Below are 27,733 nucleotides of genomic sequence, written 5' to 3' on the forward strand. Positions count from 1 at the left end.
TGCCTGCTACGCCAACTCGTGGACAAGAGTTCCATTTGTGCCAGGACAGAAGAAATGGCTCAAAGGGCTAGTTGGCTAGCCTGTTAAGCGGCACAGGTTTCCTTAGCTTTTGGTGGTCCTGGAGCTTATCAGGCTAGCCAACCAAACCCCAAGGAAACCTGCACCCCTCAAGAGCCCTTTGAAGTCTTTCAAGGGCCTTAGGGTTTGTTAGTTTGGAGTGCACCATAAAGGGTGCTTCCTACACTATGCTTAGAAGTAGTGGTGTGCTCAGTTTACCTGTGCCATTTGTGAAGTGCAGCACCAAAGGGCTAGTTGCTTTACATACACCAAGTAAAAGCTGATAATTTAGGGCCAGATGTATCAAACGATTTTGCATTTGCATACGGTGTGAATCGCAAAATTCCACTGTTTGCGAATGCAAAATAAACTTTCATGATGTATGAAAGGCATTGCAGTCCCATTTTAGGGAATCGCAATTTTTAGCGATTCCCCAAGTAGGAAATCACAAATAGGGAAATAGGGAAAGCAGGTCTAATTGATAGTGCATCAGGAAGGGTTGGTATATTATACTGCTTGCGTAAAACCAATGTAGCATTATAGCCCAAGATCTCATATGTCCCAAAAGTGTATCTGGATAGAGCTCAATATAAAGCTACAGATTAAGAACAATTAGGTTAGTGCTAAGTATATAGGTTTCTACATCCTGATGTCGCCCTAACCATACTAGACAAGTGGCAGGAGGGTTGTATTACTATTGCACACACTCACTTTGTCAGTAATTGTGTCTTCTTCTCAATAAACTTCAGTGCCTCAGCCAGAGTCAGTTCGGCAAAGAAGCCATAACCAATAGCAACAAATATCTTGGAAGTATCAGGTCTGAAGAGGAAAAAAAAAAAAAGAAAAAAAAAAAAGGACAATGTGGGTTAATAACAAATTGCATCTGAGCAAGTACCAACTTAACTTCTACTTAAAAAGGTAACAAGTAATCTAGGAAATTTCCATAGAGCAAGTCAGATTTTAATTCTTGATAAATAACTACAATAAGTGTTCAATTTATAGAAGGACCAGTAAAAAGCAACAATAAGTGTTCAATTTATAGGAGCAAAAACAAGGTATACACAGTTCCACAACGTAAGTATAATCAGGAAAACCACATTGGGTCCTGATCTAAGGAAAAGATCGTAAAAAAGAGAGAAGAAAGAAGAAAGAAAGCCAGGTCCCTGGAAAATTAATTATTCTGGAACAAGAGCCCTCACTCACCAAAGGTGACATGCTTCATCCTCGGGCTTTGCTCCACGTCAGGCCGGCGCTGCAATGCCTGACGGGCCCCTCAAGGGGGGCTCTTTGCCGGAGATCTTTTGAGATATATGCCCGGTTTAGAAAGAATAGGGTATAGGATTGGAAAAATTCTATTTAAAAATAACTAGAGGTTAGGCAGATTTTATTAAATAATCCAACCACTGTCATGATTAAAACCAAAGAGCGGGGAGAGAAAAGAACAAGGTCTACGCTCCCCAAAATATTATTCACTTCCTCACTCAATTTGAGGTTAGGAATTGTACGCACAGGATCCCCTGTACGATTCACCAGAAGGTCAACATGTTTCTCGCTATTGATGTCCTATGGATCTAACGCGATTCTTCAGGACCTAAACTACCTAATCCTATGTGTAAATATAACCTATAATAAGGAATATTAGTACAATGCAGGGACCTAAAATGAGAAGAATAACAAACAAAAAGAACAACACATTATTCACATGCACAATATCAACAGCAATGTGCTCTGTGCAAATCCACACATAGGTGAAGTATGCCCACTGTGGATCAACGTGTAAATCAATGTGAAAATAATGATGAAATAAATGCTTACCCTCCTCATACTAGTGGATGGGCCGCATCAGGTAAAGCACCAAGTAACGGAGGTCCTACTGAGCTAAATGTGTGAGTTCAATTATCAGATTGTATTTAGGGAGAAAGACAAAAACAGTAATACCGGGAAGTTGAGGGATATAGCGTTTGCCAAACATTCACGTGTCCCATAATCAAATGTAGCAGGATGGTACACATATTCTGACTGACCAGGTTTTTAAAGTTCACTTAGCTGAGAAAACATCAAATAAACGTAAAATACGTGGTGTGCTGATTGCAGATGTTGACAGCATATATAAGGAATGTCATAGACACATATATGTATAAGTATATATAACGTGCTCAAAAACGCTGTAGCCAAGTATGCAGCGGCAGTGTCTACACACGAGTGTTCGTGGTGGGAAATGCGTGTAAACAACAAAGGACCAAATCAAAGGGTATATAACTGCCTTTTCCCAAAGTAATGTGAAATGATCCTAAGGATTCCCATCTAAACACCCAACAATATTACCATCCACTTACTTGGGACCTGTCCGAAGTTTGCGGCATCACCTGCCCCGTCTCGGTGTTCCTGGAATAGGAAAGAGCACCCGGTAGGCTGGGCTATATATCTTCAAGCCTCAGCATAGAAAGAGGACAGTAATGGCGGCCATCTTGTGTTAGGTCCAGCAGTGGGATAGAAATTAAAGAGGGACTCCATCATGTAAGCCCCAAAAAAAAGGAAGAAAGGGGTCGGCCATCTTAGTGTTACAGAAAACCAATTTAAAAGACACAGAACTAAGGCTCAAATATATGTATCGGAAAAAAGAATGGGATTAAGAGGCAAATTGCTCAGACTTAAATAAGCATAAAATCTATGGAAAGAGATGGAATAGCCACAACCAGTAGTGAGTGTACTTAAACCTGGTCAAGAGATTCCTTAATCATGATCGATGCACAAAGTCTGTCCATGGTATGTCATCATTAAGTCCTATAATATGTGTCTTAAGTCGATAGACCCAACGTTGCTCTTTTTCAAAAAGGCGGTTTGTGGATTCTCTTTGGTCTCTGATGGTCTCAAGTATAACCCACCTGAGATCATTAGGGGTGTGATGTAAATCAATGTAATGTTTCGTCAATTTTGTGGAGGACCTCTGACATCTAATAGTACTGCGATGTTCATTTATCCGAATCTTGATCATCCTAGTGGTCATCCCTATGTATCGTAGTTTACACGGGCAAGTGATCATGTAGATACAATTCTTAGTACGGCAATTGGTATGTATCCTTAACTGCCAGGTATAGGGTTCTCCCAAATCTAATTCTTGGGTGGTAGTGGTAAGTGAACAAACATTACACCCACCACAAGGATGATGTCCCCTGACCCCCAGCCAACGTGTCTTTATCAATTCTCTAGGTTTTGGCACAACAGGTCTGGTATGGACTAGTAAATCTCTAATGTTTTGAGTTCTTTTGAAAGCAAAAAGAGGACGTTCTAGGGATTCTCCCGAACTGTTCAGGATACTCCAGTGTCTCAAAATGACCTTCTTGACACGGTTACTCAGAGGAGTAAAGGTAGTGACACATGTCAGTCTGGTTAGTGGTTCTCGGACATTGGTGGCTAGCAATGTATCCCTTGGGATATTCTTAGTTCTCTTCTTAGCCTGTTTTATAACAGAGTTGGGATAGTTCCGCTCTTTAAGTTTTTGACTCAAAATATCTGCCTGTGTATGAAAATCAGCCAAATCAGAACAGTTACGTCTTGTCCTTAAGAATTGGCCGAATGGAAGATTGTTCCTTAAGGATTTAGGATGGTGACTGTCGTAGAGCAGGAGACTATTCCTGTCAGTGGGTTTGTGAAAGATGGATGAATGTAGTACTCCATCTGTAAGTATGATCCGTAGATCTAAAAAGGAAACTTCTTTGTCAGAATATTCAGCACTGAAGCGAAGATGCACATCAAGAGTATTAATCCACTGGATGAAGGCTTTAACTTGATCCACATCTCCTTTCCAAACCACTAGTATGTCGTCAATATAACGACGCCACAGTCTGATGTTGGAAAAGAAGGGTTGAGTAGGAACCAGTATGTTGTTTTGTTCGAAGGTGTACATATACAGACAAGCCAGACTCGGTGCAAAAGTGCTGCCCATAGATGTACCTTGTACCTGGTGATATAAGTTATCTTCAAATTGGAAGAAATTTTCTTTAAGGGCCAGGCTCGCACATTGCATTATAAAACTGATGGGGGTATTGCGAGTCCAGGGAGTGGACATCAATGTGTCTTGTACTGCTGTAAGTGTAGCTTCCTGGGGTATGTTAGTATATAGGGCTTCAACGTCAAGACAAATTAACATATCCGTTAAGCCTGTAGTGTTAATGTGATCTAAAAGGACGAGAGTATCCTTAGTGTCTTTTAGGAAAGTGGAAGTTTGTTGTACAATAGGTTTAAAGAAGAAATCGCAAAATTTAGAGAGAGGTTCCAACAGGGATCCTATCCCTGATACAATCGGTCGGCCTGGAGGGGGGGTGCCCTTATGAATTTTGGGGAGACAGTAGAAGTATGGCACCCTAGGTTCTTTGGTGTCAAGGAATTTGGCTTCCTGTTGTGTGATCCAACCTGCTAATTCTGCTTCGCTAATCATTCCACGAATGATGTGTTGAAGGCGGGCTGTAGGATCAACATTAATAGGTTCGTAGTATGTATCATCACTTAGGAGTCTCAGGCATTCTTGTCTATAGAAGGTGGTATCGAGTATCACAATAGCACCTCCTTTATCCGCAGGTTTGATGGTAATGTCAGGATTTGAAGATAAAGAACTAATGGCTGTTCTTTCTAATCTAGACATATTCTGAAAAGGACGAGTAGGTAAAAGATGCTGTAATTCATGCCGTATCGCCTTCTCAAAGGTTAGAACTTCTGTTGGAACAGAAGTGGACGGAGGCATGAAGGATGACGGATTCCTTAAATTCGTATCACCCAGGGGTATCGAGGGGATACGATCCTTAAAGAAGAAGTGTAAACGTACCTTCCTAAACATTGCTGAAATTTCGCAATTTAGCCGGAACTGGTCTTCTTTTGGGGTAGGTACAAAACCTAAGCCCTTTTCCAAAACTGACAGTTCAGAGGGGGATAGTATGGTGCCAGACAGGTTAACCACTAAGGATTGTTTGTTGGTGTCGCACTGCGGCTCCTGGTCACCATTTGTGGTTCTTCCTCGGCCCAGTGCACGTTCCTGCCTCTTCTTTTGTTTCTGCCTCTGCCTCTGCCCCGGCCTCTCCCTAAAAAAGGATTGAAACCAAACTGGGGTTGCGGTTGGAAAAATGGGTATGGCGGTTGTTGCCACATAGGAAATTGATGGTATGGGAAAGTCGGTGTCATATTCATTAATGGGACCTGACGATTCTGATAAGATTTTCGGCCTTCATCACTGCTCCATTCATCCGAACTGGAGCTGGGATGTGAGCCCCGAGGTCTATGTAGTGAACTGTCCGAGTCATCGGAAGTATCGGAGGTTCCTACCGATTGAAAATCTTGTTTTGTGTAAGGATAGACTTTCTCCCTACTAAATCGCTTGATATCTTTTTGTAATTTGGATATCTTCTGTCGTGTTAGTTGTTCTTTAATCTCATTCAAATCTGAGTTCATCTCTGCCAAACGAGTTTTAAACTGGGACAGTTGTATTGTAGTCTTTATGGAGGTTTCAATCATAGAGATCTGAATGGTGATCGAATCAGCCAAACGTTTTGAAGTGTTAATGATTAGAATCAACCAATCACGGGTACACTTCCAAGAAATTTGTGCCCAATCAGTACGGAATTGTAAATCTTGTAAAAAGAGGAGCGTAGACCTTGTTCTTTTCTCTCCCCGCTCTTTGGTTTTAATCATGACAGTGGTTGGATTATTTAATAAAATCTGCCTAACCTCTAGTTATTTTTAAATAGAATTTTTCCAATCCTATACCCTATTCTTTCTAAACCGGGCATATATCTCAAAAGATCTCCGGCAAAGAGCCCCCCTTGAGGGGCCCGTCAGGCATTGCAGCGCCGGCCTGACGTGGAGCAAAGCCCGAGGATGAAGCATGTCACCTTTGGTGAGTGAGGGCTCTTGTTCCAGAATAATTAATTTTCCAGGGACCTGGCTTTCTTTCTTCTTTCTTCTCTCTTTTTTACGATCTTTTCCTTAGATCAGGACCCAATGTGGTTTTCCTGATTATACTTACGTTGTGGAACTGTGTATACCTTGTTTTTGTACATGTATTGGGAGCTCTATACACAGGACCAGGATTTTTCTATCCAAATCTCCCTTTTTCCAAACCCCTCTTTTAGTTGGTTTTTGACAATTTATAGGAGCACCTGCAAAAGGCAAGGTTTGTGAACAATAAAACTTGGCAAACAAATATAATCTACTTATTAGAAAATATTGCAAACATGGAATCCAAGTTGGTATGAATGAAGTCTTCAAAAGCATTTGTAGTTCTCTTTCATGACAATATGAAAAGTAAAGAGGCTAAAAATTAGACTGAACATGGAGGAGGTGGACATAAAAAAAATTGCATATTTGCAGACACCTAATGAAGGTAATTAGAGAAGCTTAAGACTGCACATTGTTATAAGCAAAGCAACTCTGGGGGAGTACTGGAATCAGTACTATTCAATAATTATATGTAAGATCAAGATGATGTTAAGATCAAAGCAACTGAGAAAGATCGTTGTAATAGTAGCGGCCACGCAATAAATTAGCTGCCCACATAGATTACCTTCTTAATGACGCTTACACTTGGACTCATTTCTCTCTACTTCCCAATTGTTTGAGAATTACCTGTCACAGCTGTCAGGACCAGGAAAGCTTCTCATAAAGAAAATGCTACTTCAACACAATCCCAACTTCCCTACTGCTAGCATCCCTCTGCTTGATAAAGCCCTGCTCCCACCAGTGCATCTGTGACCACTTCCATCAAGCACACCCATGTTTTCCAATTCGCAGAGCCGTAGCACAGCAATGGCTCACCGAGGACATGGCCGAGTGGATATTGGGAGGGAAGGAAACCTAAGACCAAAACAACCAGGAATTAGCATGATGATAATTTTGTCTTACTCTAGCTCGCCTTCCTTCCCAGCTCTTGGAGCATTTGAATAGATGCTGAAATAGGTTGGGTGCTCAAGTGGTTTGTGAGTCAGAGAAGAAAGGACAACATATAAAATCAATTCAGTCTGAAGGGAGACTCAAGATGTAAATGGTCCTTAAAAGGACCTCTCGTCCTTGTTTTTCACAAACAAGTGTCATTAGGAGGATTCGAGGACACTCAAAGATAGTGTTTATAGAATCCACAAAGATACTAAAAGTAGCCAAATGGAAAACAAAATAAAAAATTTAAAAAAAAACATTAAAGGATCACCAAGAGGACTTAAATCGCTCGTTTCTAGTGTCCAGTAGTAGAACCTATGGCACTTGCTTGTGTTTTGATTTGTGTGTAAATATTCTATAGATGCACACATAATGGCATTGCTTATCTCTGTTGTCTAGACGTACTTCAGCTTATAGAAGGTGTGAAGACTTGAGATCTCTTGCTAGATCAACTAAACTAAAGCCTGAGGAAATGAGGGCACTTGATTTTTAAAAAAAAAAACTTTTTTGATAAAGAGTTCAATTTAATCAGGGGGAAATCACAGAGAGGGGGACACACAAACTTGTGTCCATTCTACGAATGGTGAATCTCAAAATAATATATTCCCTGATTTCAACTAGAAGACAAACTCTGGTATCAGTTCTCTGTGGCAAAAGAGATAACAACAGAAAACTTCATCGTTTGCAGATGAATATATGTTCATATATTGTTTTCTAAAGACCACATGCCCCAACGACAGATCAGTGCATCTGAAATCCAACTATCAAGAGAACCATTTGCTTTTTTCAGATGCCATCTAACAACAATGATCAAGTGACCAGAGACATTAGAGTGCTTCAAAATACTAGGCAGCCCACATTGGCTTCTGTTCCTCAGCGAAAAGCTCCCATCTATACCATGAATTGAACGTAAGTAACCAACGTATTATTTGTAAGTAGCATTTCAAAAGTGTGAACCAAGAAAACAGGCCGCAGAGTGCTGTACAGGACCAAGACAAGCATAAAGACAATGAGTAATAGGAAAGGTAACTGGATTGTGATAGGGTGCTTTCTCTAAAAGGACATTAAACATGTTTTCCCTTGTGTTCTATGGTTAAGTGACTTATATCCTTACAGAGCTTCATTTTGGGGTCCTGTGCAGTCGCACTGAGAAGATTTGAATCACAATAGTCAATAACTACACTGAAGACCCACCTTGGAGTCACCCACAAATCTGCCCCTGGCTAATGCTTAGATTCTCAATTACTACCCCTGTGTGCCACTCCTGGCTGAACTTTGAATCACGATTTGTTAAGGTTGCACCTTTGATAGGATACTACAAATATACTTTCACTTACACTTCTGCATCGACAAAGAAGTTACAACCCAAGTCCACCTGCATCTTGAGAACCTCCTGCTCAGACTCCTGATGAGAAAAGGAGAAACAAAAGACAACCATTAAGCTAGAAGTTTTGTGTCATTTCATGTTGCCTTCAGGTCCAGTCTTCATGGTGAAATTTATATAACATTTTCAAAATCAAACATAATTGTATATTGCCTGGAAGGGGATTTGATCATTTGGGCAAATACATACTGTAAATGCACATTGATATTTAAGTCTGAGAGACTTCTGGAGTATAAAATAGTGCTATTCTAGAGTAATTGTTAACACGGAAGGAGCCAAAGTTAAGTCTGTTAGTGCTGCTTATTGGTAAAATAAAACCCCTGAAGAGGAGGCCATATGAAGCTCACAACTTCTGCTTGAGACCATTTTCAAAACTCAATGTTTCAAAATGTGCTGCAAAGGCAACTGATACATGCAAATCAATTAGAGTATTTTCTTTTAATTCAGCTGAAAAGGTTGTGATCTGATATTTATGCCATAAAATAAATCTCTGTGGAAGTAGAGTTACATTACATAATAGCTGTTTTTTGCTGCACTGCACGATAGAATGACAATTTACACTCAATCCCAAACCCCTTCAAACTCAAACCATTCAACAGCAGGTAGTCTTGACAATCAGCTGTTGCCCCAAATTCAACAACTCATGGGTCAGGGCATGTGTACATTTGTCTTTCTGCCCTTACATTTTTTAACCTCTCCTCCTCCCAGCCGGCCTTTGATTTGGAACATTCGTGATCATCTGCACTTTTGCAAGGCTATGAAGAGAGGTGTTACAACTGGAAGTGACGTAGTTTAAATCATTGCTTGACTGCCCTTTGATATTTATCTGCTCATCACCAAGATTACAATTCTGGTAAACAATGTCAATAATAATATTGGACTATGGACTTATGGCATCTAGAAGGTATTTTACCTCATTCATCATTTCTAGGGGCATTTCAAGAGAAGAGGGAAGAAAATGTTATCACTATAAGAGATGTTCTAAAATGGAACTAAGTATTTTGACCAGTGCAAAAAAGGTTTGCAGTCACTGAACTGGAAAGGACAGGTAATAGTCAGATAAGACACTGAGTAGTACACCCATCCATAAGGAAACCAGAGATCTGATTGCATTTGCAAATTAGTGAGGTCTTTTGTTGGTCCCAAAGAAGATCTACAATGTATGCTCTAGCGCACACTGCTTCATTTGCTCAATAAATGGTTCCCTTGAGGAATTAAGAATTAGTGGTCCGAGAAAAACTCTGCTGAGTCCTGAAGAGCAGACCCAGCACCCATATTCACAAACTCTGGACTGGGTGAGGCCAGGACAGTCCTTTTTTTCATTTTACCCCAGCTTTGGTACCACTACTGATGTCATGTAACCCAATCCAAGCTACAAATAACACCATGATACACCAAGTCTCTAGAAAATGTTGTTTTAATGTTCCTGGAGCAAACATCGACTGAATACCTCACCCATCCCTACAACTTCTGTATTCAATCAATTTCACGCTGACAACACCCCTACTAATACCTGTACCGCCTCCCCTTGCATCTTTACCCCCGCAACCTCTTCACCCAGTAGTGGATACACACTCACGTCTTCTCCTTGATGAGTATGAGCAGCATCTGAATGGACATACTGAGGTTGATTATCTTACCATCTATGCTGTGATGGAATGCTATTAGTTTACAGGTATCCTATCCTTTCTCAGAAATGTACTGTAGACCCAACCTATTACTATCACGTATGCAATCTAAACTTCCTCAGGTTTTTTTTGTTGTACCATCCTCAGTTTTCTAGCATTCAAATGATTCTTCTTCCATCTACCTTCCAAGAACCTACATAACCCGATTCAAATGGGCATCCAAGCACTTCATTCCACAGAGAAGTTCTAGCTTAATTTCCTCTTTCCACTACAATCATGTCTCCTCAAATCTAGTTCCCCTTAAAATTTCTGCAACCTTTAATATTTTGTTTCACGGTTTCTTTAAATGTGGCCCAGGAAGGGCCCAAGGGGTCAGTGACACCTACTCAGAGGGTCCACAAGTGCTTAGAAAATTAAGTAATATTAGCAGATTAAGTGTATGTAAATAAAGAGGCAAAATAGAAAATGTATACAAAAAAAGAAAAAATTTAAATATGAAGGAATTTGAAATTGGAATACCAAAATTAAGCTGGGATGCTCAGACAATCGTGGGAATAGTGCAAACAGAGTATAGTTTTCATCAACACACAAACTGAACATGTGTTCTAGTGGGCCTATGGTTATCCTCTTGACAAAGCCATTAACTTTGCAATAGAAGCGCTCTTCAATCTCCAAGAGCAGCAGTCCATGTCAAACTCATGCTTAGTTAGATATCTGCAAATCTATGGGATAGATATGGAATCATTGCACTGTTCTGCAAAGTCATTTGCGAAACAACCATGCTCTCTTGCTGACACCATCTCACGTTACGCTTCAGCAAGTATATTTTGCTCTGCCACTACAAAAACACTTTTAAACCATCCTTTGGCTTTTTGCACTTTAGATTATTTTACCTGCTATAATTTCATCTTTGTACAGTGTAACCCACTAGGCCAGGTGCCACAACCTTCCTTACTGCTCCCAAAACAGAGGTCCATCCTCAATTACTTTCGGTCCCCCAAAAAATGTTTTTGCACCCACTTTATAAACGTTAATAATTGTTTACCATTTAGATGTTGTACTGTGTGCCTCGTGTCTCACACCATCCTTGATACCAGTGTTAATATAATATGTATGTATGATTACTATGAAAATGTTTCCATTTGAAACGCTGTTACTGTTCTTAACGAATAATACAAAGTACATTTCCACATTTTGAACAGGATGACACAGATTTAAGATATACATAATTGGCATTCATTTTTTAAACTTCCTCTTTGTGCAATGGAAGGGAGACCTGGAACATTTCGCTTCAGATTAGTTGGGTCAGAGATTCTACTGATGGCATATATGGCTGCTGTGCAACCAATGGTTAAATGGGTCAGGAGACTGTAACAGAGAAACAGATTTGCCTTTGCATATGAATTACGAGTGACAAGGGATATGCACCGTTTTGCCTTTAGGGCTCTGTGGTTTCCTAGGATTGGCAAATGCATGTTGTATCTCTGGGACTGGATGGCTTTAGAGGGTCCAACACTGGTGACAATGGACAAATCCATTTAAAACTATCAGGACAACTAGCCGAGATAAACGTGCATGCAATTAATCAGTGTAAGAGGTATTTATATACCCATTGGTTACATTAACCACCGGAGAATAGTTTGCCATCCACTCAAATTATGTTGAGCCATGATTTAGAAAGCTGGCAAAGAGCTATGGAACCTCTCCTCCTAAAGCTTGGATGGGCATAAATATACAGAACCTACCATGTCTAAACCTTTTAATGGATTAGCACAAATCTTAAGCTTGTGACCTTAACACGTGAATGTAACTTTTAAATGTATTTAATGCAGAAGACATATGCACACCAGTGAGCAAGGTTGAGTTCAACTCTATTCACATGCATCAGTGAACGGCCCTGGAACTGCATTACTAAATGTTTGAGTTTCATGAGATTGAAACTAGAAATACCCTTACCCACTGCAAACCAACTGTTGGGACATCCAGGTTCACCCAAAAACAATCCTGGCCTGTCTTATCAATTGCCTCCAAGTACATTTACCTGTAGCCTCTCAACTACATTTTTCAACTGTAGGTACTGTGCAATCTTCTCGTATATCGTATCTCTTTGTTCAAGTACCTTCCTGGGGAGCAAAAAATAAATAAAATTACCAGCACTAACACATCAAAGGCAGCAGTATCATGAGCATTTTTAGAGGGAAGTACTACATCCATTACGGTTATCCCATACATAAATCACGGAAAAATATCAATGTATTAAACCGTTCTGGAACACTTTGGGGTATACAGTGTCTAACTGCTTCAGGGGCTGAGAGAACTTAATTCTGCCCCTGGAGTCATAGTGAACAGTGCATACATGCACAATTGTGTCCACAGAAGGCATAATGGTGTTTTGGGAGTAAACCAGCGTTGATATGTTGGGAGGTGTACGCTCTGTGTCTAGAGGCAAAGGAAAATTGCTGGTGTGCTGATGGCACAGAGGTACAAGCCCAGCATTATCACCGAGATTATTTCCTTCCTTCTTATCAGAGGGATGTGCTAATAATTTGTCCAACACAAAATCAATAAATGAGACATACACTCAAGGAGAAACTCAAGACCAATTTTAGAAAAATACCATACCTTTTTTTAAAAAATTATTTTTAGACACCAAAATGTTTAGAAAAAGGCAAGTACTGTTCAAGATATTACTTTGCATATAGTGCATATGGGTATTTGCAGAGGTATCTTGAGGGTCCTCTTTATGTGTAAGGGGGACAAGGTCACAAAAAACACCAGTGGTTCAGTTCTGCCTACCCTGGGGCGTCCGAGTGCAGAGCTGTTGGACGGGTGCCTTGCACACAGCAAGGTTGGTGAAGAGGGGGGCCACCTAGAAACAGGCTGCAGAAGGGGACTTGGGGACAAGTCCAAGAGCTCCCAATGTGGGCCTCGGTTTGTGAGGGTCCTGGGTGCAAGGGGATGCATTCGATAGCACTAGACCCAGGATGGGGTGCTCTGGTGCAGAGGGTTTTGGCCGGCTGGTCCCGTGGGTCAAGGACACCCGTGCGCGACCCTAAAATGTGATTAAAAAAAAAGGAGCACTTCCCTACTTGAATGCCTACTTTTAGGATCACCACTATCAATATCGGACTTAAGCGGAGATTTAATCTTCCTTATTAGCAAGCCTAAGCGAAAATCCAATAGTCGTACGTAACTCATTTCAAGACACATCAAAGTTTCAATTGAGCACAAACTGCCGTATGGCTGGATTAAACAAAGAGCCAATCAGAGAGCTCAGTGAAAAATACATAGTCGGACAAGGGAAATGAGGTCTACCAGATATCTAAAAAAAAAAAAAAAAATCCACCATATTTCACACCAGGAGATTTAACCAGCAGCGCTGTAATACCAAGAATTATAACCTGGGAAATGCGTTACTTACTGCAGGTCTTGTTGAAGCACTTCATTGAGAAATTTCTCATATTCTAAAATCTTCTGCTGCACATGCACTTTCCCAGATGTCATGGCAATCGAAGTGTGTTTCCAAAGAGAGCATTCAGAACACCTAGGTGTCTCTGGATCCCGTCAGCCCTGAGGCTACATTCTCCTCCGTGCCATAACCTAAAACGAGAGACGTGAAGCGATGAACAGGATGACAGACAAAAAGAATAAGGGTGAAATAAAAACCTGGCAGTAGAGAAAATAAAATGAGATGGATGACTTAGATTAGAAACACAGAAGGTGGAAGAAAGAACAAAAGAAGCGAGATAGTAAGTGAAAGAGTGCACAGATGGAAAAAGGTAAAGCGGGAGAAGCTGTATTGACAGATAAGGATGTTGGGGGAGAGATGCTGTAATAAAACCAAAATCGTCTGTGGTGTGTACCACAAGTGATAATGAGGAGACAAAACAAAATCAGAAGAACTTAGCACACCACAGCGTCTGCAGGGTAAAGAGCTTACTGGTGGAAACGAGTCCGCATTCAAGAAATTAGGAAATGAACGGCAAAAAATGCATATCACTTTTTTGCATAAGGCTAGGAGATGTTGTAAAACACAGAGACCCTTGTCAGTGATTACATAACAACAACAAAAATAGTGGTTAGCCAGGAGTTTGTGACCTCACAATACTAAAGGTTTATCAGCACGGCAACAACCAGTATTGTGCATGTTATTCAGGGGGAAAAAGGACAAAACCCAAAAGTAGTTTGTTGAAAGCTATAGCATACCATCTGAAAGTCATTGATAAAAGTACATGTTTAAAGAAGTGTAAACAAGTTTTACAATGTCCGTCTTATTCGATTATATCAAATAGGGGTTGTTAGGGCTACATTACGGAAAGTTAACTACATAGTATTGATTAAAACATCATGTGAATGAATATGCCCAGTGTCATGGAATGCAAGTAGCTTGATTGTTATGTTGATATTTCTATCGTAGGACCATGCCGAGAGGACTCAGTAACCAATACTCCAACTAAACGTAAAATCCACTCCTAATAAACACAGCATTACACTAAAAAACCTGGCCTCGGGGAATTAAAAGTACAAAAAAGCAAAACTACTTATCCCAGAATGCAAAGTGTTAGTGGCACATAATTAGGTGAAACGTGGCATCATGGCAAGGACAGGACCATTTTCTGTGTGTAGATAAAAGTTGAAAAACTGGAGGTCTCTTAGTGGGTTTAACACTGACATAATAGTAACAGAACCGATCCTGCCAAAGTTGGAATGTGAGGACACATACTCAAATGCTTGCCCAAAGTGACCTTTATAATTCAATTCATTGTGATGCATAAATAGTATGTTGGGACACAGCAGCACAACGGTAATTTAAGGATTAAAAAAAGATTAACAGTAGAGGTATGAACTCTCTCAGTGACAGTCATTGAACCACAATGTGAACGAAGGGAAGGTGACATTAAAAGTGCACCTCATCCTGTCACAACTGAAACGAAAGCTAAAAGACAGTGGAATGTTATTATGCTTAAATTTTCCCAAAAAAAAAAAAAAAAAAAAAAAAACGTTATTATTTCGAATATTCTGCTAATAGCCATTCATTGAATAAAAATAAAATGAAGTTCACTTGTAAATATGATCCATGGATGGTTGGAGGGTTCTACTCTAAATGGGTTGAGGGGACGGGGCCTACCCAGCCCCTCATGCTCAAATCCTCAGTGATCATGGATTATTACCTCTTAAATCAGTTTTCCTGACTTTCGCTAACGCATCTGTCTTTGTGTCACTGCTACCTTTAAGGACATTTGGAAATGCAGCTGAGGGGTGCGCCCCAAGCTACTGCTCCAGCTGAGACAACCCAAGTCTCATTTCACCAGATTGTCCCTTTTTTGCCTAAAAGTAGAAGCCCATACTAGTAAAACAAACATTTGCAATGCAACAGGTCTCGTATTGGTTTGAGTTAGACCTATTAGCGTTGTAAACTCCTATCCGGACTTTTCTTGCCACATAAACTGAAAGAAAAAAACGAGCGTGATGGCACTATGTAAAACCAAGCGTGGTCGCGCTGAAATTGAAAAAAAAAAACAAACAAAAAAAACAAGCATGGTCATGATATGTAAAACCCAGTGTGCTTGCGCTGCGTGGAAAATAAAAAGATAAAGTAGTGTAGAATTGAGGCTGAAAACATGGAGCCTCGTATGTTTTCAGTAGTTGGCCAGTGCACCCGAGGAAGACTAAACACCGGGAAAGGCATGACGTATGCCTGCCTTTCACTAATGAAGTCAAGCGGATTTTAAAAGGCAAGCCCACAAACCAATGCAAGTGGTGGCCGTGGTTAAAAGCCCAAAGAGAGATTATAACAGGGAAGGAGCGCTTGTGCGCTCAACCCTAAAAAAGGTGCCTGGAAGAAAAACTCGCTTGCCTCCTCATGTAAAACTAGAAAGAGCAAGAGTATTTGAGCTTTAAGAAAAAAGTACCTGAACATCCCAAGGGGAGTGAAGATCGGACAACACAGGGTTGGTTAGCTAATTCTTCGGCACCCAGGGCAGCAACCTAGCAAGCGCTTTGTCTCTCACCCTTGCGGGTGCTGGTCTGTCTCAAGTCTGACCATGACCGGACCATGGCTCGCCAGACTCCTGCCCTGTCTATCTTGGGAAGCATGAGAAGGTTGGGGCACAAAAGCCTACTTAACATTTTGGCCTCTTTCAGTAGTAGGTGCAGGTGAAATATGAACCTTTTAAAGATTCTGCAATTTCTGCTCAAGAGGCCAAGCTCAATAAATTTCCTACTTCTTTCCTAGTTCAGGAAAATCAGCAGGCAATTGAAAGGGTGCATGGCTAGGCACCAACTCCCATTGACGATCATTTGGCATAAATGTAGAAATTTCACGGTACTGTTCCATTTTTAAGGGTATGCACGTTCCACTTCCCCTCTTGCTAAGCAGGTGCTTTGTAGCTGCTTATATGTTTTACTTATAACTCTAATGATAATTTGAGTCGATATTTCTCTCACACATCTATCACACTAGGTATTGCACCTCAAGGCAAGGTTTTTTACTGTTTATATGAAACAGGCAGTGTGTCTCACTTTACATATAACTTGTCAAGGCTAACATTGAACATATTAAGAGTTTCACATACTAAACGTAACGTATGAAGAGTAAAGGAAAAGGAAATTGCAGTATTTAGTTAGTGAAGCAGTCTCAATGTTTGATTTTAAGACCTTTTGGGAAAGCGAATAGCTCAGAGTTACATCGGACATGGTCAGTGATAGAGAACCAAACTCCTGGGATGAGACACGAGTTTCTTCCTTTTAATGGAGCGTTTTTGAGGACGAGTCTGCATCTGTTCACTATATTCCGTTGTGAGTTTTAATGTTTCCTTCTGGTCATAAAGTAAGGCATTGTGGACTGCCTTATAAGTTACCCTTGCAATTTTGAAGTTGATCCTAGCCTTGAGGATAAGCCAGTGGAGTTGTTTCAGGATGAGCCTGTGAGCGCAGATATTCTGACATAAATAATTATCTTTTTTTACTTACTCATACTTATGTATTAATGTGAAATACTTTAACTAGAAAAACTAATGTTGACACAAAATGTGACGTTATTAGTGGCCACCATCAGAGTAAAAGGCCTGTACATGTTTTATAAAAATGTATTAACTTAGGGATGAGAAGAAAAAAAATACTCTCTCTTTAAGAGCACGTTCTCTGCAAAAAATAAATGCTGAAATGATACGAGTATTTCTTGAGTTTCTTCTGTGTCTCTAGCAGAGCAAGGCAACAACTAATGTTGAACGTCTGCCAAGGCACTGAAAACTGCAACTTTAGTAGAATGATTTCATGTCTGCTGTATAATTCATTCTTTGTTTGAATCTCAAACTTGTTTAAAACTTTTATGAAAAGCCACGGCCTGTAGTTATTTGTCTGCCAAGCTGAGCTAAAGCATCAACTGCATGAGATTCTCTCCGTAGAATTACAAGCTTCTTTTGATTGAATCATGAGTTTATTCTGTGTTCGTACTAATGGAATGCATTTCTCTTGAGGGAAAGAAGTGATTTGAAAATGTTTCTACTTCTTTGTAACTATCGCCCGGTAGCAGTGTATTCTGGAGTGGCTGAACAAAGGGCTCCACTGAACCATTTGGAAAAGAGTGCTTCAGATGCAACTATTAATATCGTTAGGGCTTACGCAAAAAGGAAAAGCAGCAAATCCAAAGCATTTAAACTAATATTATGATACTATAAATGTATTTCTGATGAATTGATGATTTATGATTGGATGTTCTCTTTCCATGTGGAGTTTTTAACCAATTAAAAAGTATAGTAAGTTTAATTTAACGTTTGACAATCAGACATTTGGGGTTCATTGCTTCCTGGTTTCCAGAGACTTCACGTCGCATTTTTTTGGGATCTGTCACTTTGACATTTCATGCTTTGCCAGTCAGTCTACTGACATTCTGGTACTTTATTATTTTGAGTTATTTCTCACGCTCCGTGCAATGATGCTGGTGCTTACCGTAGCACCCAGAGTCTGTAGCGCTTTGCTGTCTGCCTTAGATAATTAACTTGATGGTGCAGAGAACTTAGAGTACAAATTCTGAACTGTCACCCTTTGTCCTGCCCTCTGTCCTGATGCTGCTGACCCTCTGATGAAGCTATGCTGTTTTGAGATTACCTTAGCATAGGTAACTATGAGTGATCTGTGCACTGTATTTGTCTTTTGTTTTTCAGGTACCAAGTGCTACTGATTTGTTACTGCTGCTGTTTTGATAGTGCCATAGCTAGATGTTTTCTAAATTGATGTTACTAAAACTTTTGCATGAAGCCCAACATGCGAATGCCAATCTGAGGTTGGTGAGGTGTTTCCTCATGCTAATGAACTGTTGTTAATCTTGTTGCTGAATAAATGTATTATATATCTCTTTCTCAAATATTGCTGCTATTAACGAGTGTTTTTGCTGTTGAGATTATTGTTCTCAATACTTTGTTTAAACTAAGATTCTTTAGAAGATATGGACATCCTGTGAGGTTTCTTTAATTGTACCATTTGGTGTTGAGAATAATTTTGTGACCTTTGCATTATTAATATAGGAAAATAAATATTTTTATTTAGCCTAAAAGGTGTGGTTATTCGTGGCTAAATGAGGCATGGTGCATCGTTTATTGATTCTTTGGTGATTATTATTTAAATGTTGTTTTATGTGTCAATAATCAATACGTTAATCAATATAATTTAAACAAGTCAAAAGGTTCATCGACATTACTACAGCGTCCAATCACATACTATGATAAAATAGATAAGCAAATGGCTTGCTAACAAGCACAATATACCATCTTAATTATTGGTGCCTGTAATGAGCTTGGTGCCACATGAATGGAGAAACAGCACGGGATTTGGGAAGGTCTGCCGTTCACACGGTATACCAAACTACTATCCACATAAAAGCACAACAACTATAATGCTCTCCCTAACAGTGTATCATGTCACCCATCTGAAAATGCGTTTTAGCGACCTACACAGGAGTAACAAAACATATAAAATGCCCCTATGCAATACTGCCATTTAAATAGCCTGGACACCAATGGAGATGCTATGAAGGGAATATTAAAGACTCTAGTGGAAGATGGTATGCTATGACAAAGGTCATTATGACTGTGTAGCCAGTAGAAAGAAATTATCATAAAAAAGTGAGACACACGTGTACACTTAAAACATAAAAAGGGCACACATGATTCAGAAAAGTAGGCAGACGTGGAGTCTCACTCCTCCCCCCGGCTCCCGTCAGCACAGGCCGCCGGAACGCATAATTATCCGAGCACAATTCAAAACAAGTCTGCGCTACTCAGCACGAGTCAAACAACTATAGTTACCATCCGGGCTCGGAACTGCTGCTCCCAACTCCCGGACGTGTTCCCGATGCTTCCGCCTTTTGCACGAAGAGCTTCCGGCTCAAGATTACAACTTCCGGTGTACGGGACAGGTCGTTTCGTGCACTCCATGTGTGCGATGAGCCTCATTTTAAGGACCGTTAGAGGCTAACGAACGCCGTCCACTTCAACGGCTCCTGCCCGGTAACGTCATAGCCCACAACACTTCCGGTGGGCAGCCAGTCTGACGTCAAAGCGGAGCGACCTACTCGTCTGTGACGTCACAGACTGGAGCGGCGCGAGGTCGAAGGCAATGACGTGACTACTTTAACTGCTGAAGTTTGTGGCGTTGTGCGGGGTCATCTGGCACAGGGTCCTCGGCGGAGGTCAAAGGGCAGTAGTAAAGTTTGTAACTTCCAGCCCTAATTTGACGTCATACGGAGAAGTTGGGTGAGAGGACATCATGGCGGCCGTGGAGCTGCTCCTGGACTCCTCTATCCGACTCTGGGTGGTGCTGCCTATAGTCTTTATCACCTTTTTTGTGGGACTTATCCGACACTACGTGACACAGCTGCTGCACAGTGACAAGAAAGTGGAGCTGGAGGCCGTCTCGGACAGGTGAGGCCATTCCTTAACTTTACTCGCTCTCCTGGTCAGAAATCTGTGCTTTCCGGTGACCTCCCGTCATATTTCTTTATTGCTGTTTACCACTGCAATAACCATTGTATGTTTTATTTTGGTGATAGAATTTCAGCAACAATAAAAAAAAAAAATCGGCAAAGCCAATAGATTTGTCTGTTTGCTTTGTAAACGCTTGCTTTAAATTACAGTTTCTCCCGGCTCAGTGCTATTTGATTACAGAGCAGTGTCCGCACATGATAAATTCATCCTAACACAAGCTGGGCTGATCCTAGGCTGCTTTATAATTAAAATAAAATACAATGTGATAAATGCTTCACGAGGTCATCGGCTAGCTAACTTGTTCTCCGTTGTATGTGCACTTGTTTAGTACATAAATGAAAATAGACGAATGCATGAATTCCAATTTCATACAGTCCAAGATCAGCGACTGGGTAAGGACAGCTTCCGGTCCAGGTTGAAACGGGGGTATGGAATTTAATAAAATATCTACTTGTCCATGTTAGGGGTTGCTTCTTAAATCTACTTTTCCCCTTGGTGCCATGTGGTGCAGCAGCAAATTATGCCACCAGTTTCATTATGTAAGAGCTCTTATAATAGCCTCTCTGATTATGCCAGGACTACTACTATAGTAGGGCTTGAATACTTTCAATTTTAATCCCTACTATAACAAGTTCCTTATTTTGCCACCTTTCCACAGATCTTCATACTGGGGCTTGAGGAAGCAGTAAGCAATAGTTCAAGAGCTGGAGTCTGCAAACCTACTAACTTCAATGTTTTAAGGATTTTCACTATCTCTTCTCTAATCTTTTCTCATAATGAGAAAGGTTGGAAATTTACTCCTGACAAGCACAGAAGTAGAAGTTCTTCCAGGGTTGGGGAAAAAAGTGATTGGAGGGAAAGTGAACTTGTAAAATGCCCAACAGATTTTCACATGAGCAAATCCACACATTCATATTTGCTTGTGCTAAAATACAGTTCACAAATATTTTATAGGAGTACGATTTCCTGGTCTACTTCTGTAAGTTCTTATGAATTAATGAAAGCCACTAATTCAAAGACATATACCCTGGGTGCACTTTCGTAAATTTCTTTAAGAATTGGGTCCCTAATTAGGTCTGGCATTAACAAAGACATATCTTCTTTTTTATTAAATTTCTATTTCTCTCTCTATAGGCTGGTTTTACTGTGACTGCTCTTCCACAGTGAGCATATTGGCACACAAAGTAGTTTTGTTCAGTGCCAGGAACCACTGTGGCAATCATTGGCGTATCGAACCTGGAGGGGGGCCCCCTTGCAAAGAAGACTCACAAAAATGTTGGATCAGTTGGCTTTGCCAGTGCTTGTTTATTCTCGTGCTTCCCGTATTCTTGTGGAAAATGGTAACACTGACTTTCCATTGGTAAATTTTTGTATAAATACTAGCATACATCAACTCATTTTACTTAATAACGCGTCAAAGAAATAGCACCTAAAATTTAATTTCACAGTAGCAAAATGTTTTTTTTCCTGCTTGCATTTTTTTTTTTTTTTTTTTTTTTTTTTTACATTTTATTTTGAAAGCAAAGAATCATCACTCTTGCTTACAAGCTTCTGCAAACATTTGCATCTAATCAGAGGACATTCTGCGAGCATTATACTTAGCTTCATATTCTTAAACTTTTCAAACGTGTACACTTTTTTTCCTTTTTTTTTTTTCTGGAACCACTGTCAGGAGTGATGTGTGACCTTCAAAGGTTTATTTACAGCGCTCACCCTAATAATGAAGGCTTTTAATTAATGAACCATGAATACAAATTCGATCAGCATTAACATACGGACACATATTACCTCCGCTGCAGACAGTTCCTTTCTCTGTAAACTAGCAGCCAAAGGTTTTGTGTTTCAAGGGGTTGGCCCTACTTGTCCCAAGGAGAAAATAAACATAAAAACTTGTTGCCCTTGACCCCAAACAATATGTCCCAGGCGTCGGGCGATAGGAATTCCACATCCCTGCCATAAGAAAAATCACCCAAATACTGAGGCTAACTTGATCACACCCTCTATGAAAGGAAGTCCCAGTTCCTCATGTGGAAAAATATCAGGTACACTGGTGGGACGTGAGAGCAGGCTCCTCAGGAATTTATTTTCCCTCATTTGCAGAGGTAGTGCACCTATGTCCTCAAACACCTGTACCATATATAGCAATTCATGTAGGCCTTGCTTTGTAAATTGTAATAATTGGTTTAAGTGGCGAACAACCCAGTTTGGTGATAAATTTGCGCAACAATACCACCGTCTGATTGTATTGCGTGACCTTTAGAGGGTTCCACTTGCACTCATTGTCAAAGGGGACTCCCAAGAAGGTGGATGTGGTTACATAGTTCAGACGGGTATCTCTGATACAGAACCTGGGGACTTACTTCTAGGGTGGTTGTACACCATAGTATAATATTTTGCTGTATCAGTGGTCCGACCCAACGATGTCATAAACTCCACAAATTTATTTAGCAGCTTTTGGAGACCCCTCCCAGTTCTTGCCATAAGAACACAGTCGTCCTCATACATTAATACAGATTGTGGTCTGCCACCAACCTTGCTAGGGCTTCCTCTAGGCCATGGACATAAAAGGTAAACAGAAAGCGGGCCAGAACACACCCTTGCTTGACCCCCTTCCTAACCTTTAAAAAACGAGAACACCCCCCCTCCAGCCCATATCTGACCTTCGCTTAACACTCATGTAATTTTCATACAGTGTTTTTATGTCCCGATTTGGGACATAAAAAGATAGAAGTCTCTGCCTGCGATATAAATTTAACGGCGAGTTTGTAATTGTGAGGAAGCCATTGTTGTTTGCTTAAGTGGCACTTTGATGCCTGTGAAAGGGAAATTTGTAAACTTTTTACACACAACTTAAAAAATACAAAGTGTTAATGCACTGATGTATTTCTAGACCACCTGTGATTAAACATCATTTTTAGCATTTTGTTTCCGTGGCACACAGTCTAATTCATTTTAATGATTGTGTGGTATTGTCATTGTTTAACTTTTGCAACTGACAGAAAAGCTTATTATTACTTTTGCTGTGAAGATTAGTAACATAATTAGTAGCAGTTCTGTCTGCAGACGCTCTGTGTAGGTAGTGGTCTGGGACAGGATACAATGGACTGAGTTAGACATGGCTGATATGCAGACTAGTAAGGAACACCTGTTGCTTGAGTCCAAAGTAGCTGTAGGAACTGACCATCTTTTGTGCAATGTACTCCCTGATTTTTTTTTTTTTTTTTACATATACTAGCTTTAGAACTCTGTGCTTTACACCTGCTAACCACTAGTAAAATATGGGTGGTCTCCCTTTTAAACATGGTTGAATTGGCATTCTCCTATTTCTGTATTTAACCTGCATACAAGTCCCTAGTATATGGTAGAAAATCTACCCCTTTTGACATGTAAAAACCTCTTTTTTTTTAAAACAAATTGTCACCCCAGTGTAAGCCTTGTAGCCCACAAAGGAAGGTGCATGGTATTTAAAATAACATGTAGAAATGTATTAACATGTTCTTACCGTGTCTAGCTTCCAAAAGCTATTTTCACTGTGCAGGCCTAGCTGTCCTATGTAGAGAAGAACAGGTTAAAATGATAATACTATGTCTCAGGAATAGGGCAAGTGAGAAAATTAATTAAACAAATATTTGAAATGGATATTTTAAATCCAATTAATTGATCAAGTCAGTTGCTTAATGCATATTAAGGAAAAGTAACCTTTAGAAAGTTAACCTTTTCCTGCCTGATCTTTCAGGAGGGTAATTAACACAAGCCTGCGCCAGCCCATATTTAACCTTGAATATGTGTGAAATGCCTCCCAGGAGCAAACAATAAGCTTGCCTGAATAGGCATAGATGCCTCTTCTGAACCCTATTGAATTTGAAGGGTGGTGCTGTCGACATCCTTTTTCACACTATTGTGTCACATCCTGCTTGAGTGCCCAGTCTTACTTGGCAAGTCTGCTGGATTCACATATAACACATGGGGCACACTTAAAAAGGGAGAGAACAGGATGCCAAAACATTTCTTGTGGATTCACTTATTGCTGAGGGACTCTGCTTTTGTCCTACCAGGCTTCTGTTTACGGGTTCATAGTGGATACAGTGGCTGCCTCAAACTGGATTTTAGTGTTAGATGTGGGAGCACACCGGGATTATCATATTATACTCCCCAGCCCTCCAAGCCCAAGTTTAGTGTGAACAGAGACTTTGACCTTCTCGAAAATGCCCAAAGTGGTTCGGGTTGGCCGCCGGACCTTTGACCTCATTGGTCAGAGCGTGCACAGGAACGGACTCCACTGTTCATAAGGCTGACTTCCTGCTCAAGCTACATGTATACAACAAGCTAAAAGAGGCCTTTTCATGGAAGTACCCAGCTGATCAGTGGCAATTGGACCCTTCTGTAGTCCTGTGCTGGACACCATGTGAGTCTTTAAGTGCCTCCCCTGAGACCCAGGGAGACAACTTAGAAATGTACTCCTGTGGTGGATTGGAACTTAAAAGGACTAAGTTAGAAAATAAAATATTTACTAGGACAAACCTAGCCTTAATTTCTGCCTAGCTCTCGGTCTACAAGACCATTGACTGTCATTGGGGCTTTATGCTTTTGGCAGAATTTCCTCTTACAACTTTAAAAAGACATATCTCTGGTTCCACTTTTTGGATGTTTGTCATTTTGTTTATTAAATGTTACTATATTTTTCTAGTAAGGTTTGCGATTTTTACAAAATGTTTTGCATTTTTACTTTATTACTGTTTTGCTTCTGCATACATTATTTACACATTGTCCTAAGTCAATGCTGTCTGCTGTGTGCCATAGTTACCAGGGAGTTGAGCTCAGGTTAAGGTGACTAGTTAGAGGGTTCACCATGACAAGGATTGTGATTGTTCCTTGAGGTGGGTAGTAATCCACCCCAAATAATAATCCAATTCCTTAATAGTGCTAAAGTGTGTCCTGCTCCCTGTTTGCTTTTGGAGGCAGAGCACACCCATGGTGGTGTGCATGTAACAGAATCTGGTGTCTCTTATGAGCCCTCAAGGGTTCTCACATGGTAACATTCCTCCAAAAAATAAAAACAATAGAAAAATAAATACAAGCAGTTGTGAAGGTCATACGTCATAGGTCTTTGCTAGCTTTTGGGATGATCATGGATGTGGCTTGTAACTGATATCAATTGGATATCGTCCATTCCCTTGCCCACAGGGATCACTTGGTGTTACTGCTCTTCTTGACAAGGATGTGACCAAATCAGGGGCAATATTCACAACTATGTGGTGCAGAATTGTCATCCTAGCTATTTTTTTATGTAATAACTCTGTTGCCTATGTACGACCTCTTCTCCTTTTCTCACACACCTCAATGTTTGTGACTGTTGGTTTCTTGTCCTTAGCAGTGGGGTGGCTTCAACAGTGCTTCCATGCAGCATGGACATTGAAGTGCAGTGTATCATACAATGATGTGGTTTGCTTTACAGCTTGCAGGTCAGTGGGCAGACACATCTAGATTTTCCTCCTCCATCCCAGTTCATATGGTTCACATGAATTTCCACTTCCTGTTGGCTTGTGGCTAGGGAGTTAACCATCTTCATCATTAGGTATCTGGTGCACCTGTCCATTATCACTGGAATTTGTCTGCCACCTGGCATATTATAGAAGTCTAAACTGGATTTATGCCACAGAATGTGACATTACTTTTATATGATAATGGATGCAGGGCCATTACTCAGACCAGTAGGTTTACACAGGATGTAGTTCCCATTAGTGTCTTCCACCAGACAGTTAATCTCGGGGAAGTACACTTTTTCTCTTTGTATGGATGAGGAACAGGCACTCTTAATTAATTGCTGCAGAGATTTCAGTTATATTGAGTGCTTTGGGGCAAACACCTATGATTACAAAGTCTGTATGCTCTTTGCTGCATTCTGTTTCTTGGTATTTGGCAGAGGTACGAGCCTTTGGTGTCATGAAAAGTAATCTGCTAGGTTTTCAGCAGCTGGATGATGTATAGCGCTAAAAAATACAGACTTGAAGTTTTAGAGTATATTTTCTGTCCATTGGAGTGGATGTTATGCTCTACAATGAAAAAAAGGTTGTGAGTGGTTTGTAGATTACTACAAAGTTTGTATTGAAGAAGAAAGTTCCATTGGAAATATGTTCAGGCTTTTTAGTTTTTAATTCTTCAGCACTCTCAAAGTGTGAAATAGAAGCACATGTTTGTTAGCAGTATGTGACAAAAAGTTTGGGGGTCTGTTTCTGGAAATGGTTTGCAATTGTGATGATATTGTGGTGTTTGGGGAACACACCAGTAGATGTTTTTCAGATCTTCCGTGAGTAGTAACTTGGGAATCTTGAGTTAATGGTTTTCGGTTTATTTCAGCCAGTTCTGTCAACCACAACATGTCTCAGTGGTGTAGGGTGAAAAGAGGAAAACCTGAACGTTTTCTGCACTCCGAAATGGGTTATTGAGGCTCCCACGAAGACTAAGATAGACAGCGTTCTGCAACCCTGTCCAGGCCACATCTTGTGATCCTAATATGTCCTGGGCCCAGATGCTCTCCGTTTTATATGGCAACTATAAATGGAGCAGCTTGGGATCATAATTTGATGCAGTCCTTTGCTATCTTTGGCATGTCGTCAATTGACTCAAGTAGATGAGAATTTGCTTTAAAGGTGTGGTCCTTTCCAACAATCCTTATAGCTATCTCCAATACACTACTTCCCTTCAGGTTTCAATAAGTGAAATAAGTGAAATCTGAACTTGTCCTCGAGATCAAACCGCTCTTCCTTCTCTGTATAATTCGTCAAATTGCTTTACAACAAGAGGATAGCAAGTGGACTTCTCTGTTATTCCAGGCTTTGTCACAGTTTCTGGTTGAACAGTGACACAGTATATCCTGGGACCAAACCATACTTATTACAAAACAAGAGGCACTGGCATGAAAAAAGGCCTAATTGGAAGTTGTGCCACATTAAAATAGTATGCCCCTTACCAATAAGAGCGAAGTGTATCTTTGCAGACATTGCTCTTCCTTTGGTGCAGGAATCGGAGTTCAGAGGAACACATAGCATATTGGGATGTAATTGGCCAGACAGCCCACATGGATTTGAGATGTTATTAGGCAAATAGCGGTACTGTTGTGCCAAACCGTCATACTGGTGTCAGATGTGTATTCTCGAAGAACACAATCTGTGAGCTCAATGTGGATTACAGCTCCTCCATCAATTAGAGGTTAAACTGCTGTGGTGTCTCTGAAGCACTGGCTCCACCAGCTGCTCCAAGGACACGAAATTTAGACTAGCCTTAGCTTAGCTAACCACAATCTTCAGTGACGTGTTGTCCTTGCAAGGCACCTTTCAGACAGCACCCTGTCACCAAGTATACTACTTGTAATAGTCAAAAGGCTCACACTTCTGAAGTAAGGGGTGAGTGAAGCGTCGACATTTTTGTAGACTGCACAGCTTTTTTACCAGTTTGTTCGGGGGGGGGGGAACCTCCCAGAGGTACCGATTACAAATGTCTGGGCCACAGTCTCCATCTAGCGTTGTGAGGAGGCGGTGCCCAGCTTCCAATGAAGGTGGAGTGCGCACTTTTGGTTGTACCCACGGCTCAAAACAGTCTAGTACTTTTGCTAAGTGAACAATAAAATTACACCCTCTCAAGGTGAAGAGGGTTTCACCATTAAATAGATGATATGCCAGGATACCTAAACCCGAGGAAAGTTGCATTAAAATGGAACTCTTGTCCCTACAGCAGGCATCGAGATTCCTTTCATTCTTCTT

General features: G+C 40.5%; 2 protein-coding genes across 2 annotated transcripts in view; one reads left to right on the top strand and one right to left on the bottom strand.

The window, feature by feature from the left end:
* The window catches only part of UXT (ubiquitously expressed prefoldin like chaperone), a 37,171-nt gene extending 17,738 nt beyond the window's left edge, over positions 1-19,433 (bottom strand). Inside the window, exons 1-5 of the mRNA XM_069209658.1 lie at positions 19,296-19,433; positions 13,412-13,590; positions 12,032-12,113; positions 8,316-8,383; positions 769-876 (exon numbers count right to left, since the gene is read on the bottom strand). Of these exons, the coding sequence (XP_069065759.1) occupies positions 769-876; positions 8,316-8,383; positions 12,032-12,113; positions 13,412-13,494 (341 nt within the window). The 5' untranslated portion in view covers positions 13,495-13,590; positions 19,296-19,433. The remainder of the gene's footprint in view (positions 1-768; positions 877-8,315; positions 8,384-12,031; positions 12,114-13,411; positions 13,591-19,295) is intronic.
* LOC138261039 (ER membrane protein complex subunit 3-like) overlaps positions 19,383-27,733 on the top strand; it is a 41,055-nt gene continuing 32,704 nt past the window's right edge. Inside the window, exon 1 of the mRNA XM_069209657.1 lies at positions 19,383-19,910. Coding sequence (XP_069065758.1) covers positions 19,756-19,910 — 155 coding nt within the window. The 5' untranslated portion in view covers positions 19,383-19,755. The remainder of the gene's footprint in view (positions 19,911-27,733) is intronic.

This window comes from Pleurodeles waltl, chromosome 10 (assembly GCF_031143425.1).
Source record: "Pleurodeles waltl isolate 20211129_DDA chromosome 10, aPleWal1.hap1.20221129, whole genome shotgun sequence".
Classification (NCBI taxonomy): Eukaryota; Metazoa; Chordata; class Amphibia; order Caudata; family Salamandridae; genus Pleurodeles; species Pleurodeles waltl.